The 19,429-nt window shown below is 43.4% G+C and overlaps 1 protein-coding gene across 1 annotated transcript in view; it reads left to right on the top strand.

The window, feature by feature from the left end:
• The window catches only part of LOC119973316 (troponin I, slow skeletal muscle-like), a 33,715-nt gene extending 14,611 nt beyond the window's left edge, over positions 1-19,104 (top strand). Inside the window, exons 4-9 of the mRNA XM_038811182.1 lie at positions 814-864; positions 5,948-6,079; positions 11,191-11,280; positions 11,381-11,554; positions 14,970-15,074; positions 18,367-19,104. Coding sequence (XP_038667110.1) covers positions 814-864; positions 5,948-6,079; positions 11,191-11,280; positions 11,381-11,554; positions 14,970-15,071 — 549 coding nt within the window. The 3' untranslated portion in view covers positions 15,072-15,074; positions 18,367-19,104. The remainder of the gene's footprint in view (positions 1-813; positions 865-5,947; positions 6,080-11,190; positions 11,281-11,380; positions 11,555-14,969; positions 15,075-18,366) is intronic.
• Positions 19,105-19,429: the final 325 nt, after the last annotated feature.

Here is a 19,429-nt window from a genome sequence, read left to right as displayed (position 1 = left end):
GAATTGCTGCCTTGCAGGTATCTCTGTTAAAGGTGACAGGGGAAGGAATGTACGGTGGTTAGCACTGTTGCTTCACACGCCAGGGTCCCAGGTTCGATTCCCGGCTTGGGTCACTGTCTGTGTGGAGTCTGCACGTTCTCCCCGTGTCTGCGTGGGTTTCCTCCGGGTGCTCCAGTTTCCTCTCACAAGTCCCGAAAGATGTGCTGTTCTGTGAATTGGACATTCTGAATTCTCCCTCTGTGTACCTGAACAGGCGTCGGTGTGTGGCGACTAGGGGATTTTCACAGTAACTTCATTGCAGTGTAAATGTAAGCCTACTTGTGACAATAATAAAGATTATTATTAATAAATGCAGTGCAGTTTGACGGGACAAAATGTCATCCGGTGCTACTGAATATTAAAGATATTAAAGGAGAGATTTTGTGCCACAATAGGGCACCAGTCGTGCATGTTAGGAAATTTTATGTGTCCAGTCAGTTTTATGTCGAGAATGCGGAACTGAATTTGGTTGCATGTGCAAAGTGCATCTACAAGTACCCAGATGTCAATCATTTTGAAAACGCACACACAGAAAATAAAGCCATATCACTTTGATTTAGTGTCTTTGAATAGCTGGCTATACATAATATGAATGGCTTTTTTTGCATCAAGTCTACCAATGGCTTTTCTTTCTCTAAAACACATTGTGCATCTGTCGTCTTGCAATTTATTTTGTTGCTTAGGGACTTGCCAGCTTTTCCAACAGATTTACTTTTGATTTATTTATTTACACTGTCTTGTTCCTGTCTGATTAAATACAATTTTTTTTTACAGGAAAAGCCAAGAAAATCCAAAATCACGATTGCACGTAAAATACTTCTTAAGGTAAGAATTTGACACACTGACTGTGATCCTGCGATAAATTCATTTCAAAGTCATTCTATTCAGCGCAGTAACAGATAGCTCACCCAAAAGAATACTTCTCACTGTTCATTTGAATTCCTGACAAGACAGACATTGCATCAGTCAGTTGGTATTTAAACTGTGGCAACACTTGATATTGTCTATAAAAATTCCAGAAGCTTTCAGTTCCAGTGTTACAGCTCGAGGTAACTCCAATGTTGGTGTACATGAATTATCACCACATTATTTAATCTAGCTGCAAAGCAATCACTTTGCAGGCAATGGATGAAAGCCAGGTTAGATTATTGTTAATAGATGAAAGTCACAGTTACAGAGTCTAGGCAGTCTGCTTACACACAATGAACCCATCTGCATGAATATCCTATTACACTCTCAGTGATAACAGCCTGAGTCCAAACATAACAATGCAGAAAACTACCAGAAACAGACCAACAGCTTCAAAGAAGTTGACGGAACATGACAACTCATGTCACCATGAAATTGGGATCAATAGCACCAGAGCTGTGTGCTGTTTAGGGACCAAAATTGACACTTCTCAGTGAGTCACGCCAGAGGTCCCCTTGCTGAGGGCAATTACTTGTGCAGTGAACAATTGCAAGAAATATGCAAAACAGACAGATCATGGCATCAATCAGCTTACAAAGCTGATTCAATGCCGTATGGACACTTTGGAGCTCAATATCGACTTAACACCTTCTCTTGACCTCACACAGCTGAACATACATTCAGCAGCAGGATGGATTTCCCCCCCACCAGTGTTATTTAAAGGGACTATTGACTCTTTACAGGTTCCTTGTTATTTGTTTTTTTTTGGATTATTGCTTCGACTCTACAGATGTTTGATACTTTGCATAATCTTTTAAAGTACCGAATGTCGACTGGGAGTGGTGTGAAAAGTGCTGAAAGACTTTTTGCTGAGTTCAAGGTTTCTTCAAAATCCAGTTGCTGTCAGAAATGGATGCACTGGTAGAATTTCCCATTGGAATCGAGCACATTTAGAGAACAGCAGAGGCCACATGGAGCAGGACAAATTATTGGAGGAAGGAGGAGAAGGAGTGGAAAGGCAGCTGTCAGCAGGAGACCGTATTTCCCCAGAGAGAAACTCTCCAATTGGAACTTCAGTGTAGAACAGTGTGTCAGATGTCTGCTCTTCAGCAAGGACACCCTCATTGAACTCTGCCACCCGCTGCAGCCAGAACTGTAACTTCAAATAAAGATGGGGACTGCATGTCAGTAGCTGTGAAGCAGCCATGAAGTTTTATGCATAGACTCTGTTCAGGCTGGTGCTGAAGGTCTTTGCAACACCTTATAGTTCATCACATAATGCTTGGAAGGTACAATTCTTGGTTGGGTAGAGCGACAAATGGATCTTAATGGACAAATACACAAATCACTAAAAGTCGCACCACAGATAAGTAAGACAAAAAAAAAAGAAAAACAAACATTAGATTTTATTTCAAGAGGATCAGAATTGAAAACTGGAGAAGTTATGCTAAACCTGTATTGCACACTACCTGGACGAGGAGGGAGTGAAATCATTTTGGTTTGTGGTACATCTCAGAGTTGACATGAGGTGCCTGGAAAATGACGTGCATGCAGTCTGTGACACCCTGCACCACATGTATCCTGAAATCCTTACAAAATCATGTTCTTTCTCCACCTGCTGCTCCCTTAAGAATTAAATATATTTATCTCTCTTGGAATACAGAGCCTCACTGTCCTCCCCTACACAACAATGGATGATCAACTGCTGGAAGTTATAAATGTCAACAGCTCCAGCCTGTAAGAAACCTGACACATAGCAAGTGCACCAGCACAGTGACCTTCACAGTCACTGGAAGTGCTCTGAAGTGGAAGATTTCAGTCAGATTGGATAATTTTTCTCTGAGAATAATTCTCCCCCTCCACCGCCCTCCAGCAGCTTGTCCTGCTCTGTGTGGATGTTAGCAACTGTGAAGAACTTATGTAATCATTCAACACTTCTAGACATACTGAAACCACCGATAGAAATCAATCATCAACTAACTTGAAAGTAGTTGATCATTCCTTTAATTAGCTACTGAGAGCATGTTCAACTCTGCAAGGTTACGAGAAGGAATTAGCTGAAACTTTGAGCTTCAAAATAGCAACACAGGCAGAACATCAGCACTAGATCTTGATTGACATCATAACATGGCAATTGGCATGCTTCCTGTGTGTGCACAAACGCATTCACTAAAATGGTGTTTGGCATTCGTTCCGTGACAAGATGCCATTTGAAGATAGAACAGCACTCATTAAGTTGAATAAATAGGCTCTGAAGAACCTCTACCAGTTCACAAAGACACTTCAGAGTTAATTGAGAAAGACACTGCACCTCATCCAATTCTTTGCCCATTCACCAGAAACACTCGTCTTCAACATTCCCAGTTCTTCTTTCCCTCCAATTCATTTGAATTTGGTGGCCTTCTTCCACTCACCCTCATTCAATCTAGTACTCTACTTCGCTCCAATGTTATGCGGCCCCTTTTTGTCCTCTTTTGGTTAATGCAGAGGGCAATTTCCTTTCCAACTCCCACTTAGTTAATGCTGTTCCACTCCATTCTTTCCCAACTTACCTCCAGTACTCCTTGTCTTGGTGGAATGATAGTTGAACCCGATACTGTCTGTTTACAACTGTTTTAATGTTGGATGTTTGAATTGCTCACCAAAACTCAAGTGGACACCTTATTTAATGATATCTGACTTTTACAATAGATCAGGGGCGTGATTCCCCGACCCCCTTGCCGGGTGGGAGAATCACGGGAGTGCTGGGCAAATCACGCCACGCCACCCTGGCACCCACACGTGATTCCCCCCCCCCCCCCCCCCCCCAAAACGGTGTGTCGCGTTTTGCGACAGGCCGCTCAAAGAATCGCCGCTCCGGTCGAGCGGCGATTCTCCGGCCCGGATGGGCCGAGTGGCCTGCCTAATACGACCGGTTCACACCGGCGCCAACCACACCTGGTCGCTGCCGGCGTGAACAGCGTGCGACCGCTGCGTGTGGGGCCTGTGAGGGGCGGAAGGAGAATCGTGCACCAGGGGGGTGCTCAGGAGGGGTCTGGCCCGCAATCGGTGCCCACCGATCGTCGGGCCAGCGTCTCTGAAAGGCGCACTCTTTTCCCTCCGCCGCCCCGCAATATCAATCCTCCATGTCTTGCGGGGCAGCGGAGGGGAAGACGGCAACTGCGCATGCGCGGGTTGGCGCCGGCCAACCTGCGCATGCGCGGGTGACGTCATTTAGGCGCCGCCAGCCGCGTCATTCAGGCGGCGCCGCTTTGACGTGAACGTCAAGGCCCGGCGCCCGAGATTGACACGCTGCCGCTCCTAGCCCCCTGGGGGTGGGAGAATAGGGGGCGAGGAGCGGCCTCCGCCTCCGGAGTGAAACACTCCGGGTTTCACTCCGGCGTCGGCACTTTGTCTCCGTTTGGGAGAATCGCGCCCCAGGCCTCTCAGTGGCCTTTCACCTGCTTTCCACATGGAAGCTAATATCCTCACCAAACATTATTCCTCACCGCCCTCCCCCCCCCTCCCCAAGCACAGCTTCTAACTCCAGCCTCATTCTCTCTTCCCTTTATTCTTTTCCTCCATTGCCATGTATTTACCTCTCTTTTCAATGTCTTTAATTATGTCTTTCAGTCTTTCACCTGCCTTTTCCCTCTTGCCATATATACGAAGTGACTCCCCTTCCCGTGCCCTACTTTCGCATCCCTCTCCTCACCATGGCTGAGATTTTCCAGTCCTTCCCACCAATGGGATTTTCCGGTCCCATCAATGGTGCGTTCTCAGGCGGAGGATGGTGCAGGTCATGCAAAACACTGTAGACAGTGGTGGGACTGGAAGATTCCGCTGCTCGTCAATGACAGGCCGCCTCCGCCACTAGGAAATACACTGTGGAGAGGCTGGAGAATCCAGTCCCTTGTATTTCCTTTGCTTGTCCTCCCCTTGTCTACCTCTGCTCACTCCTTACCTCCCATCCTAGTGGTATCCATTGCCCTCCACTCACACCTACCATAATCCAGTAGGAAAACATCAGGTACCATGGCCGCAGTGATTTTGACTGGGATGCTACCTCTGAAAACTTGAAGCAAAGTCTCGCATTCACACAAACAGTAGTTTCCAATACACAAACTGCCTCAGTTACTTATGATGTGGAGATGCCGGCATTGGATTGGGGTGAGCACAGTAAGAAGTCTTACAACACCAGGTTAAAGTTCAACAGGTTTGTTTTGAATCACTAGCTTTCAGAGCACAGCTCTTCCTCAGGTGAATGAAGAGGTGGGTTCCAGAAACACATATATAGAGAAAATCAATGATGCAAGACAATACTTTGAATGCGGGTGTTTGCTGGAATTAAATCTTTACAGATCCAAACTGAGCTATTGGAGAGAAGGCATGAGACAATTCACACCTCTTTAACCTGTGATTATCCCTCTCTCCAATCACTCTGTTTGGACCTGTAAAGACTTAATTACCTGCAAACACCCGCATTCAAAGTTTTGTCTTGCATCATTGACTTTGTCTATATATGTGTTTCTGGAACCCACCTCTTCATTTACCTGAGAATGGAGCTGCACTCCGAAAGTTCGTGATTTGAACAAACCTGTTGGACTTTAACTCAGTTTTTCATGACAATAGTGTGGCGACCACTTTAGAACATATTTCTCAAGTAAAAAAACTATAGAAATAATCCCTAAAAATATATGGCAGAGCACATAATCTGAAAGTAATTGCATCTGCTCCAATTAATTGGCTGAGTTGGTGGTCGTAGTTTATAAGTATTTACGTCACGTTAAATTTATAATGGACTTTGCAAACAAGTGTGAATGGTTTTCAAGGTAGTTTTAATGGCTGACCTGCCACCTACAGCCTGATGGTAAATCAGACAAACACTTCCAATATTTGTAAGTAATCAACTTTCCTAAAGACAAAAGCCTTCTGTTTATAGTCTGCATTAAGAATGAGAATGTGATGCTTTGGGAATTCAGACTTTTTTTCACCATGTGCGATTGTATTTTATGTGCAGAGTTTGATGCTTGCAAATGCAGGCAAGCAACTGGAGAAAGAGAAAAATGAGAGAGATAGTGAGAAAAATCGTATGCTTACTGAGAGTGTGCCACAATTTAACACGTCAAGTCTTTCAGTGCAAGAACTCCAGGTAAATTGTGGATTAGTGGTAATGAATACAAACTTGTAAAAATGTTGAAGGGAATAGGAATGTTCAGGAGTCAGTCGGTTACTCTGCAATCATCTAAAATTAAACAGCGTGCACGTAGTGTGGGACTTCAAACTTGGAGAGCATTGAAAATTTAAACGTAGACTTTTCTACCCAAACTGCACACTTTAGCACTTGTCCAATTTTCTGCTGCCATTACCAGAGGATGTTGAAAGTAGCTGCTTGGAAAAATTGGAAAAAGCTAGGGTAATGTGGTACAGTCAACAAGGTTTTGTGGGGCAGCACGGTGGCACAGTGGTTAGCATTGCTGCCTACGGCGCTGAGGACCCGGGTTCGAATCCCGGCCCTGGGTCACTGTCTGTGTGGAGCTCGCACGTTCTCCCCGTGTATGCGTGGGTTGCACCCCCACAACCCAAAGATGTGCAGGTTAGGTGGATTGGCCACGCTAAATTGCCCCTTAATTGGAAAAAATAATTGGGTACTCTAAATTAAAAAAAAAAACAAGGTTTTGTGGAAAGGAAATCATGTTCAACAACTCATTGGGGTTCTTTGACAAAGTAACATACACAGTGGATGAAGAGGAACCAGTGGATGTACTGCACTTAGATTTATCATGAGGTGCCACATCAAAGGCTATTGTGAAAAATAAGAGCTTATGTTGTAGGGGGTAACATATTGGCATGGATAGAAGTTGGCTAACATGAAACAGAGGGTAAGCATAAATGGGTCTTTTTCTGGTTGTCAAGGTGTAACACATGTAACAATTGTGCTACAATGATCAGTATTGGGGCCTTAACCTTTTACAGCTTGGATGAAGGGACCAAATGTATGGTTGCTAAATTTGCGGATGACACAAAGGTAGGTATAAAAAATGTGAAAAAGACACAAGGTGGCTCCCAGGAAATATAGATCAGCTAAGTCAGTGGGCAAAAATCTGGCAAATAGAATGTATTGTGATAAAATATTTATTTTAGCAGGAATTATTTTTTAAAAAAGCTATTATTCTAAATGGTGAAAGATTGTAGAGCACTGACATGCAGAGGGATCTAGGTGGCCTGGTGCATGAACCACAAATGCTAGCATGCACATACAGGAAGTAATTAGGAAAGCCCATAGAATTATATCATTTATTGTATGAGGAATTGAATACAAAAGTAGGAACTTGGGGCGGGATTCTCTGATCCTGAGGCTAAGTGTTGATGCCGTCGCGTTTCTCGATGGCATCAACACAACCCCAGGATCAGCAATTCTGGCCCCTACAGGGGGCCAGCACGGCGCTGAAGCGGTTCATGCCGCTCCAGCTGCTGATCTGGCCGTGCACTGGGTGCTGGAGTACAGGCGCCGGCTTGGAGGAAAGGAGGCTGGGAGACAGAGAGGCCGGCCCGCCGATCGGTGGGTCCCGATCGTGGGCCAGGCCACATTGGAGGTCCTCCCCCCCGGGATCGGACCCCCCAACAGGCCCCCCCCCCCCGACCCTTCAACGCCAAGTTCCCGTCGGCTGGGAGCAGGTGTGGATGGCGCCGGCGGGACTCGACGTTTCCGCAACGGCCGCTCAGCCTATCCCAGCCCGTGAATCGGCGGGCCAGACGTGTAGAGCAGCCCACGACCGGCGCCGCGCCAACCATGCTCTGCAGAGAATTGCGTGCCAGTGTCGGGACAGCGTGGCGAGATTCGCACCGGTTGCAGGGATTCTCCGGCCCGGCCCCGGGCTGAAAGAATCCTGCCAGTCAGTGCCCTCAGTGTCCAAAGTTGCCGTTAGTGTTGGGTGGGGTTACTGGGTTATGGGGATAGGGTGGAGGTGTTGACCTTGGGTAGGGTGCTCTTTCCAAGAGCCGGTGCAGACTCGATGGGCTGAATGGCCTCCTTTTGCACTGTAAATTCTATGAAATCTATGAGACCCAAGCCAGGAATCGAACCTGGGACCCTGGCGCTGTGAAGCAACAGTGCTGGCCACTGTGCTACTGTGCCACCGTATACTTTCAGAGCTAGTGCAAATCCATGTTTTTGAGATACAGGTCTTTGTGATACAGAATTTCAATGGTGCAGCAGCCTGCAAGTTTAACATTTAATACATTATTCGTAGATTTGGAATAATTAATGATGGGCTATATCCAAAATATTTAAGCTACCTTTCTTTGACATGTTGATTAGCACACAGCATATTTCCAGCACAATCAATTTTTATTGGGAAATTTAATTGATAATTTGGAGGATAGTGTCTTCGTCTAATATTGTGCATTTTTAATGGTCCATTCCAATGATTACAGCATTGCTTTAGGACTTGGTTCACTTAACAATCAAAACTATCTGAATTCGTAGCATAACGGGGATCTTTGCCTGATGAATGAGAGAATGGCATAATTTGCAAGAAATTCTACTCTGTTAAATAAAAATAGATGCTGAATACTTCAATTGGAATTCTGTTAGGTTTGTGCTGGTAACCATACAATTATACTACCTAGCTCCAGTTCTTCAGTTATACTTGTGGGAAATGTGTGTTGTGATGTGCACAAGGGATCAGTGTGAGAAGATTTTTGTTTCCCATTATAGAAGTAGCTTGGACGTGGTCATGAGAGAAACTAAATTGAAATTTGATAATAATACCAAATTAAGAGTTATGGGAAACTATGAGGATGCATACAGGAGAGGAGAACTTTGACAAGTGTGATAAATGCAGGATTTTAGATACATTGAAATATAAACATTTGGCAAGTTAAGGGTTGAAAGGTTGGGGTTGGAGTGTGTTTGACTGCAGTAGTCATGTTTTTAAAGAAAATATTGTTTTTCAAGACCAGGATGTTTTTAGGCGTCAGAGGTGAAATTGACCAGAGTAATGTGTTTTCAGCCTGGGCTAGTGCAATGTTGTTTGACTGGGGGGGGGGTCCCTGGAAAGTTAATGTATTTCCAGCCTGGAGAGTTAATTTGTTTTCAGCTTGGGGAGATGCCTTAATTGCTGGGTGGAGATAAGGTATTAAGACATTTTTAAGAAAGCATTTTGAGTTGAGTTTTCTTCCCACACAGTCTTGCAAAGTAAAATAAAACATTGGGGTTTCGGTCCAGTACCCTAGACACTGTTGGGATCTTTCAGGGATCGTAATACAAACTCAGAAGTTTGACAACTTTGACAAGTTAAGAGACCAGTCAGAAGCTGTTCAATGCAAAAATATCTAAGTTACGTTTTAGGGAAAAGGAACAATGAAAATTGTGAAAAAATAATTGCCTAAATGGTAAGATTTTAAACAAAGTAGAAAAGTACATTTTAGATTGGAGAATTGGGCAGAGAAATGGCAGATAGTGTTCAATCTGGACAAATGCAAGGTAATACATTTTTGAAGATGAAATTCAGGTGTGAACTATACAGTAAATGGCACAACCCTTAGAAGCATTGACATACAGAGGGATCTGGGCGTTCAGATCCATAGTTCCATGGCAGTGGCAATGCAGGTGGATAAGGTGGTCAAAAAGGCATTGGCATGCTTGCCTTCATCGGCCGGGGCATTGCGTACAAGAGTTGGCAGGTCATGTTACAGTTGTTAAAACTTTAGTCAGGTCGTATTTGGAATATTGCGTGCAGTTATGGTCGCCACATTACCAGAAGGACGTGGATGCTTTGGAAAGAGTACAAATAAGGTTTACCAGGATGTTGCCTGGGTGTTAGATGTGGGGAGATGTTGAATAAACTCGGATTGTTTTTGATGGAAAGACACAGGCTGAGGGGAGACCTGATTGAGGTCTACAAAATTATAAGATATAGACAAGGCGAATAGTCCGAAGTTTTTTCCAGGGTGGAAGATTCAATTACAAGTGGGCACAGGTTCAAGATGAGAGGGGGAAAGTTTAGGGGAAATGTGCAGGGAAAGATTTTCACACAAAGGATGATGGGTGCCTGGAACACATCATCAGTGGAAGTGGTGGAGGCAGGTACAAGAGCAATGTTTAAGATGTATCTTGAGTGACACAAGAACAGGTGGGGAATGGAGGGATACAGATCGCTTGGGCAATAAGTAGTAGGTCTAAACAAGGAATCCGGATCAGCGCAGGCTTGGTGGGGCAGAGGGCCTGTTCCATTGCTGTTATGTTCTTTGTTCTTCTTTGTAGAAACAAAAATCGTTAATTGGGGAACAGCAGGAAGAATAAGGCCTAAAAAGGCAAATGGTGCTTTGGATTTTATGTATACGAGATTGAAGTTGAAGCAAGGATGTTGAATGTGCAAGCCATAAGTTAACACACTGTTGGAGTAATACATAGAGCTTTGGTGACATACTGCATTTAGAATATTGAAGAATTTAGAGCCAGTGGTTCGGGCCTTGGGCAAATTGGGTCAAGCCCGATTAGGTGGGGTCACATGTCGCTTGGAGTGTGGGATAGAACAGCATGCAAAGCCTGAAGCTGGCACACCACAATGCAATGTTATCTGGGTAAGTTTTTAAAAAACTTTTATTGAATTAATATTGATGCATAGAACATTGTAAAACTGTCCAGACTTTGGACAACACCAATTTTCAGATAGATGGATTTGAGGTACTCCACCTGTACTGAGGTAATTTTAATAATATACTCCACAGATTATACTGCACTTTGCACCATCTAGTGGTAAAATGCAGATATGTACAGCTACAGTACGATGAGTTCTTGATCGCCACCTGGCTGATGCCAGATTGGAGTGGGGAGGGAGGACAGAGAAAAGAGAAGATGGAGACCTTTGCCATCAATAAGGAGGAGGGGAAAAATTAATATAATAGCCAACGTATATCGTTCATATGACTATGGCTTAATTGGAGCTTTGAGGATAGGTTTGCTGAGCAATTATATGTTGGGAATTATTTTCACCAGTGCCAGTGCTGATAGATTCTGTGTCCCCTCTTCACTATTTAGTTTTTCCTCCTATGTATTTCCTCTTCATGTCTCATAACCTGATTATGGGTATATGGCAGAGCAGATTACTCATTTACCGTATAACCCATCAACTTTCATTCCATCTGGCAGTGAAGGTGAAAATGACTCCCATGAAGGGAATGCAAAGAGGGAGCCAAAAAATAAACGATTTAGGTGTCCTCTGGCCATCCTGATTATATTATTTTGGAATGTTCCAGAATATCTGCAAACAGTTCCACCAGAAGATTGATAACGTTGACGCAGAGCGCTATGATGTTGAGATGAAAGTGTCCAAGAATGCCAAAGAGGTGAATCATTTACATCTCTTTTTATGGAAGAAGACTGGAGCTGTAAACTCTTGAGGTCAGATTGAAGAGTGTGGCTAACAATATATTCTATTATATTCAGATTGAAGGCTTAAACCAGAAGATCTTAGATCTCAAAGGCAAATTCAAACGTCCTTCCCTACGTCGAGTCAGAGTATCTGCTGATGCAATGCTGGGTGCTCTTGCAGAAACCACTTGTAAAACCTCCATGGATTTGAGATCAAACCTAAAATCAGTGAGGAAGGAAGAGGAAAAGGTATGAAGCTGCTTAAAACTCAGATACTGCTATTAATTATCAATAGCTTTGGTATCTTATATTATTGTTACTGCACGTTAAGGCAAATATTGCACTGATTATATTGCCGTACTTCTTTAAAAATAAATTTAGAGTACCCAATTAATGTTTTCCAGTTAAGGGGCAATTTAGCGTGGCCAATCCACCCAGCCTGCAACATCTTTGGGTTGTGGGGGGCGAAACCCACGCAAACACGGGAAGAATGTGCAAACTCCACACAGACAGTGACCCAGAGCCTGAATCGAACATGGGACCTCTGTGCCGTGAGGCTGCAGGGCTAACCCACTGCGTCACCGTGCTGCCCTTTATTGCCATACTTCTTGATGAAATTCCTGTACTCTATGGTTTGTTCTACATAGCGTGTTTGCAGGTCAATGTTGTGCGAAGCTGCTGCACTGAAACTATCTGCTCTTGAAGGCAGAACTGAAGAACACAAGCCAGTGCTGATAGATTCTGTGTCCCCTCTTTACTATTTAGTTTTTCCTCCATTGCATTTCCTCTTTTTGTCTGTGCGTCTTTTCTTTTCTCCAAGTAATTTCTTGTTTCATTTACTTCCGCTGTCCTTTCTACTATTTCAATTGTTTTCATTCTTCGTGTTTTCTCCTATCATCCCTTTTCCTCCAATTTGCCTACTCTGGCCTCAGAAGCATTGGGCTCGGCAACCGTGAGTGGAATGTGAGTTCCCCGGGAAATCCTGGGCCCTGGGGTCCTGCAGTATAAGGTAGCCTGGCCAGTACACAGATGAAAAAGAAAGGCAAGTCCATGGTGCCAGACGGGTGTTGAGTTCTCTGATCTCAGACAAGCATCCAGACTGAGTGGCTGTAGCCTGGACTGGCTCCGTGGAGTTCGGGGGTGTGAATCCTCCTTCTCCTGCCTCACAAAGATAAAGTCAAACTAACCCGCTGGTTCCCCTTCGGGTCACACCAGCTGACGACGTAAGCAAGGCACACATTCTAACCAGTTCTATCCAAATTTTTTAACGGAATCCTCTGACGACTTAAGGCTCCTATTTAAATATATTAATCGGTTGGCGCCCCCTCTTCATGCAGCCGTTCAGGCCACCTATTGGGTGGACCCCAGCAAAATGGAACTGGTCAGGGTGATGCTGGGAATGGGATAGGTGTGGTATTCCACATTATTTTCATAGCATTCCCACTGGTTTCTTCTGGAAAAGAATCCTCAAAATTCAACCCTGTATGTCTTCAATTTATGGCTTTATCATCATTTTTTCCTGCTGCATCTCTTTCTGTATTTGCTCACTATTCCACTCAAAGTAAGACTACTGGCAGGTTTTCAAACATCATCACAGGTCTTGAGGTGCTGCATTTACTGCTGCCTGTAAAATGGTTATTGAGTTTCAATCAAATTTAACACTATTTTGAACAGAAAACACACAAGCAAAAACATACGTTTCTGCCCTCCCACTACTGAATCTCTTAATACCTGACCAGGCCCAGAGACAGAGTGAGGATAATGTAGACCAAATAAAAGCAAATACTGAGGATTGCTGGAAATCTGAAATTAAAACAGAAAATGCTGCGGAAACTCAGCAGGTCAGGCTGTTTCTGAGGAAGGGCCATTTAGACTTCAAATGTTAACTCTGTTTCTCTCCACAGATGCTGCAAGATCTGATGAGTTTATCCAGCATTTTCTGTTCTTATTTATTATAAATGTTGACCAAAGTCTGTGTCACAATCACATTGGATCCATCCAAATTATGCCAGTCTTCTTGTCACCTATTGCCATTTACATCTAACATTCTCTGTTAGATGTAAATGGCAACGGGTGACAAGAAGACTATTTCGAAGACTAATTAGAAGACTAATTCTGAAGAACTGGCTGGGCAACAGGAGACAGAGAGTAGTAGTGGAAAGGAGTTTCTCAAGATGGAGGACTGTGACCAGTGGTGTTCCACAGAGATCCGTGCTGGGACCACTGTTGTTTGTGATATGCATAAATGATCTGGAGGAAGGTATAGGTGGTCTGATTAGCAAGTTTGCAGATGACACTAAGATTGGTGGAGTAGCAGATAGTGAAGGGGACTGTCAGAGAATACAGCAGAATATAGATAGATTGGAGAGTTGGGCGGAGAAATGGCAGATGGAGTTCAATCCGGGCAAATACGAGGTGATGCATTTTGGAAGATCCAATTCAAGAGCGAACTATATGGTAAATGAAAAAGCCCTGGGGAAAATTGATGTACAGAGAAATCTAGGTGTTCAGGTCCATTGTACCCTGAAGGTGGCTGCGCAGGTCAATAGAGTGGTCAAAAAGGCATACGGCATGCTTTCCTTCATCGGAAGGGGTATTGAGTACAAGAGTTGGCAGGTCATACTACAGTTGTATAAGACTTTGGTTCGGCCACATTTGGAATACTGCGCACAGTTCTTCTCGCCACATTGCCAAAAGGATGTGGATGCTTTGGAGAAGGTGCAGAGGAGGTTCACCAGGATGTTGCCTGGTATGGAGGGCGCTAGCTATGAAGAGAGATTGAGTAGATTAGGATAATTTTCATTAGAAAGATGGAGGTTGAGGAGGGACCTCATTGAGGTCTACAAAATCATGAGAGGTATAGACAGGGTGGATAGCAAGAAGCTTTTTCCCAGAGTGGGGGACTCAATTACTAGGGGTCATGAGTTCAAGATGAGAGGGAAAAAGTTTAAGGGAGATTTGCATGGAAAGTTCTTTACGCAGAAGGTGGTGGGTGCCTGGAACGCATTGCCGGCAGATGTGGTAGAGGCGGGCACGATAGCGTCATTTAAGATGTTTCTAGACAGATGCATGAATGGGCAGGGAGCAGAGGGATACCGATCCTTAGAAAATAGGCAACAGTTTTAGATAGAGGATCTGGATCGGCGCAGGCTTGGAGGGCCAAAGAGCCTGTTCCTGTGCTGTAATTTTTCTTTGTTCTTTGTATTCTCATAGTTCTTTCACGGGAATCGTTCTCTGCAACCCAACATTTTAAGATATCACACTTCAACCAATTAACCAATGTATCTTTCATTGAAACCATTACAATTCTAGGATATTTATTGATCATACACTTTAATATTATTCATTTTCACTAACGCCACTTCATGGAATGGCATTTTCATGTACCTTAGGAAACATCTTAAGCATTTAATAATCATTGTTTGCCTTTTAAATTTCAAGGTGGATCTCAACAGTGGAACAAAAAATGAACCCAAGAAAGTTACTCATACTTCAGATGTTGGCACAAATGCTTATTTAGCATTTTAGTCTACCTTCTGATGATCCAGAAAATTAAATATACACATTGAACAACCAGTACATAAAGCTCAAGAAACCATATGATATGGTCATGCTTCATTTTAAGATGAAATTTGATTGAATACATATTCCATTCTATCCAAAGGAACACAAAGCAGAAGTCCATGACTGGCGTAAGAATGTGGAAGCAATGTCTGGGATGGAAGGAAGAAAGAAGATATTTGATACTGGTGCTGCTCCTCAGTAACAGGTATGCATCTAGGGAGCAGCCAAGAAAATTATTTTCAGCCCACACATGATAAAAAAGCTAACTCCTTCAGGTCGAGCAGAAGCAGGAATTGTTGAAAATACATTGAAGGGAAAAGGCCAGTTAATGTTTTAAAATATCAACTTCTGACCTTAGGGAGCTCACCTTGACAAAGAACAGGCCGTGCTGGAGAGGTGAGGTTGGCGCAGGCTGAAGATCAGTGGCGGATCACCAAGACACGTGCTATTGGTCTATCAATGACATAGCCAAACAACCATAAACTTGTACATGTTTTTCTATCTCCTTCATCCTTGACCTGCTTTTCATGCAGAACAATCACAGCAACAGGCATAAATGATAATAATCGCAAGGGCAGTCCCTACCAGCTATATGAGGGAGGAGAGATGTTGGAGGATAGCATTGTCAACTGTATCGAAGGCTGCAGATAGGTTGAGAATCACTATAGTCAACTGTCACATAAAATGTCATTTTGTGACTATGATGTGGGATGTTTAATACAATTGGGAAGTGGGGGAAGGGGTTGCAGAAACTTGATTGGAGAGCTACAACCATGGAATTTTAGGAAAGATGGCAGGGATATAGCAGGCAGAAACATACTCAAGGAGTTAGGAGCGAATATACGATGAGTTTGAAGATGGGACAGTAACTTGCAAGTAGGGTCAAGGATGTGTTTTGTCAGGAAAGGGGTAAATTTTCATTTCTTTAGTACCTCTCTCAAACTTCAGAATATCTCAAAGTGACTTACAACCAATGAAGTATTCCTGAAATGTAATTACATCATGGGTTGGATTCTCCGGTTGCCGACGCCAAAATTGTGTTCGGCGATAGGCCGGAGAATCCAAATTCCCAACAGATTCGGGGGCCGCACCGCTCCCGTGATGCTCCGCTCCCTCCAAAGCGGCGTACTCTAGAGGTTTGCCGCGCCATGTATCCACGGCCTCAGCCCATTGCCTGAGGCCCGTCACCCGATGCTCCGCCCGTGACCGGCCGAGTTCCCAAAGGTGTGGGACGCATGTGGTCTCACCCGCCGGGAACTCGGTGTAGCGGCTGCGGACTCAGTCCAGCGCCGCCACAGTCGGGGGAGGGCTGATCCACGGACAGGGGTGGACATATTCGGGGCTGGCGGCATTGTGGTGGGGCGGCCGAAGGGGGGACTATTTCACGGGCCGGGTCCGCGAGCAGCATCCGCCATGAAGAATGGCGCAGTGCAGGAGGCCGCCGCTGTGCGCATGAGCGGCCACGGGCCCAGACATTCTCCAGGCCATACGGCAGCTGGAGTCGGGTGCTCTACGCTGCCTGCCTGCTAGTCAGCCCCAGAACAGAGAATCCAGCCCCAAATCTATGTAAACGCTCTGGGCTCAGTTTCCAAAGATGTGTGCATCTGACAGGTGTGACTTTGAAGTCAGCTACCTTCAGTTGTGGTGACATCATTGTGATGTTCTTTGCTTTCTGAATGAGGATGGCTTCGAAGCGTCTTGTCTCACAAAGAACATCAAGCTATGTTTTGAACAAAGCTAATTGATTTACACGACAACTAAATAGATTTGACTTGCTTGAAAGATATAAAAGATTACAGATTCACTAAAACAATGGTTCTAATTACGGAGCTCCTGATAACACGACTATTCTCTACCTCGCCTAACAACCTTCTCCCCGAATCAATAGCATCACCTGATCCATATGTATGCGCTTGATCGCCATCTAGTGGTTGGATGCAAATACAGTAAATTGTTCACCTTTCATTATTCTTACAATATACATATTGTCTCAATCATGGAACATTTTCTTCATTGTGAGGACTGCTAAAGATTATGGCAGCTGCACAGGAGTCTGCAGCAGTCACCCATCTGAGAATCAGCCAGTGATCAGGTGACGACTCTACCTCCAGTAAGAAGTCTTACAACACCAGAGTAAAGTCCAACATGTTTGCTTCAAACACTAGCTTTCGGAGCACTGTTCCTTCCTCAGGTGAATGAAGAGGTATGTTCCAGAAACATATATATAGACAAATTCAAAGATGCCAGACAATGCTTAGAATGCAAACATTTCCAGGTAAAGATTTAATTACCTGCAAATGCCCCCCCCCCCCCCCCCCCCCCACCAAGTGCCATTCTGTCTGGTCTCCATTTGTGGGGTCTACTCGGTGAGGCAAGCAGATCCCGAGGGCTGGTTAGATCTGGCATAGTCAAAGTTAAGTGAGCAGTTCACTCACTTAGCTATGCAAGGTCTGGATCCCACACATTGTGGGGTGTGATCCAGATCACAACATCTCGCGACATCTTGTTAGATTTTGGGGGGGGGGCGTCACGACTGTCGGGAATCCTGGAAGAGGCCTTTCGTGGGGTCTACCAGCAGGATGCAGCCCGTAAATCACGCCCAGGGAGTTCTACACTGGACCTGTCTTACAATTCTTATTACTTTGAACAGCACATTAATATAAATATAATTGGGTAATATTGTTCCCTCCCCACTTACCAAATTAGAATATGTAAGTCCCAGAACAACACTGAAGAGGATCAGATTGGTGGAAGGCACTATTCTGCGCATTTTCTGGATGTTACCCTAAAATCTCTTCCCAATAAAAGATGCTCCTTTTAGATTTTTGTTCAGGCATTGTCATATTTCAATTCGTAAGTCTAAATATAGAGTAATTTGTTTCATGGTACATGGTTTATCTTACGTAATAATTTGGTTACTTTAGCAGACGTAATTCCAGTTCTGGAAACACCAGTAATTTCCAATGCAGTTACATTAGATTTGCACATTGGCACAAGCAATTTGTTTCCCTAATTAGAGAAAAAGTGATATCCACAAGGTGGGATTTATTCAGTTTGCTCAGTAAGAAACTGGAAACTCAGGATTTACTGCCTGAGAAAAATATCAGGGGAGCAGATAGCAGATCTGCTTTGGATGTCACTGCATTGATTAAGTTTGGCTCTCTATTATTCTTAATTCAGCTCGTGCAAAAGTACCAACTGACCTATTCAAAAGCAATAGCTAAAAGGCAGTATGCCACAGATAGCTAAATTCTACTAAAGATTGGAATTTTCAGATAAAAATGGTGAAATGAATTGCACCACACTGGCAAACACTTTGCAAACAGCCTTTTCGTCAGGCCCTGCACTAAACTAAAAATATCTTTATGCACTCACAGCAGCTCTATCTATATATGGGTCACAGCTGTAATAAGAGCAACTGGCTATTTCTTGAACCTGCAATGGTGCCAACCTTTGCTGGCAGTCAGTAATTGGTTTCTTAATATTTATTCCACCAGATCTGCTGACGAGAGCTTGGAAATCATTCAGTTGTCATTCACAATTTATCCCAATCAATCTCAAAAAAGGTAACCTTTTCAATTAAAGATCACTTTGGAAAGTGGATGTTATGCGCTCTGTAAAAGGAAGGTTTATCTGAAAGACAGGATTCCAACTGAGAAGTGGGACCTCATTTACAAGGCTGAATGGTATGTTCAGTAAGAACAGTTGCTGGATGAGTCTTCTGTACACGGATTTATGAAAATGTGGATGAAGATGGAAAACAGATGGTATTAACTCCCTCAGCACAAAAAGCTTTGCAACTTTCAACATAAGTACATATTTTCCTTTCATAGAAATTAACTCATGTTACATTGAGAATTGTACTAAAGTAAATCTAGAGAATTGTACAGAACCAAAAGAATTCTACTTAATTCACAGCTTTAAAAAAATGTCTTGGTAATGTTTTGGAATTTATTGGTGGAGAGCTATTCAAACCACAAAGGACACAATTGTTACAGAGCCAACAATTTATTTGGTTCCTTGGTTCAATTGTTTGTAAAATATTTCAAACGCCCCAGTTTCCATTCAACTTACTATCTGTATATTGGTGATATTTTAGTATAATTATTCCGAAATCATCTGTAAAAGATAAATGTTATTGTTGGATTGTCCTCATCTCAACACTGACCATTGGCTCCTATTTATTTTTAAAAGATATTATTGCTCGATTCTAATAAAGGTGTAAATATAATAGATATCACTTTGACTTTTTTTTAAAGAAAAATAATTACATTAAAAGAATGCTAGAGGTATACGTTGAATTGACTCATTGCACATTTTGTGGTTTACAAGTCGGTGTAATTATGTGTCCAGCAAAGATGTAAGGGTATATGCCAATAATTTGTGACAGTTGACAAGGGCAAAGGTGAGCAGGTATAGATTATTTTGTAGGTAAGAACTTTCTCATAAAATATGTCAGAAAAACCCATACTCAAACTATACAGACTTATACAAGAAAAACAGAAAATGCTGGATAAACTCAGCAGACCTTTCGACAGAAGGATCATTTAGAGTTATCAT

The sequence above is a fragment of the Scyliorhinus canicula genome, chromosome 11 (genome assembly GCF_902713615.1).
Source record: "Scyliorhinus canicula chromosome 11, sScyCan1.1, whole genome shotgun sequence".
Taxonomy (NCBI): Eukaryota; Metazoa; Chordata; class Chondrichthyes; order Carcharhiniformes; family Scyliorhinidae; genus Scyliorhinus; species Scyliorhinus canicula.
Note: the sequence above shows the minus strand (reverse complement) of the source record. Positions and strands in the feature narration are given on the sequence as shown.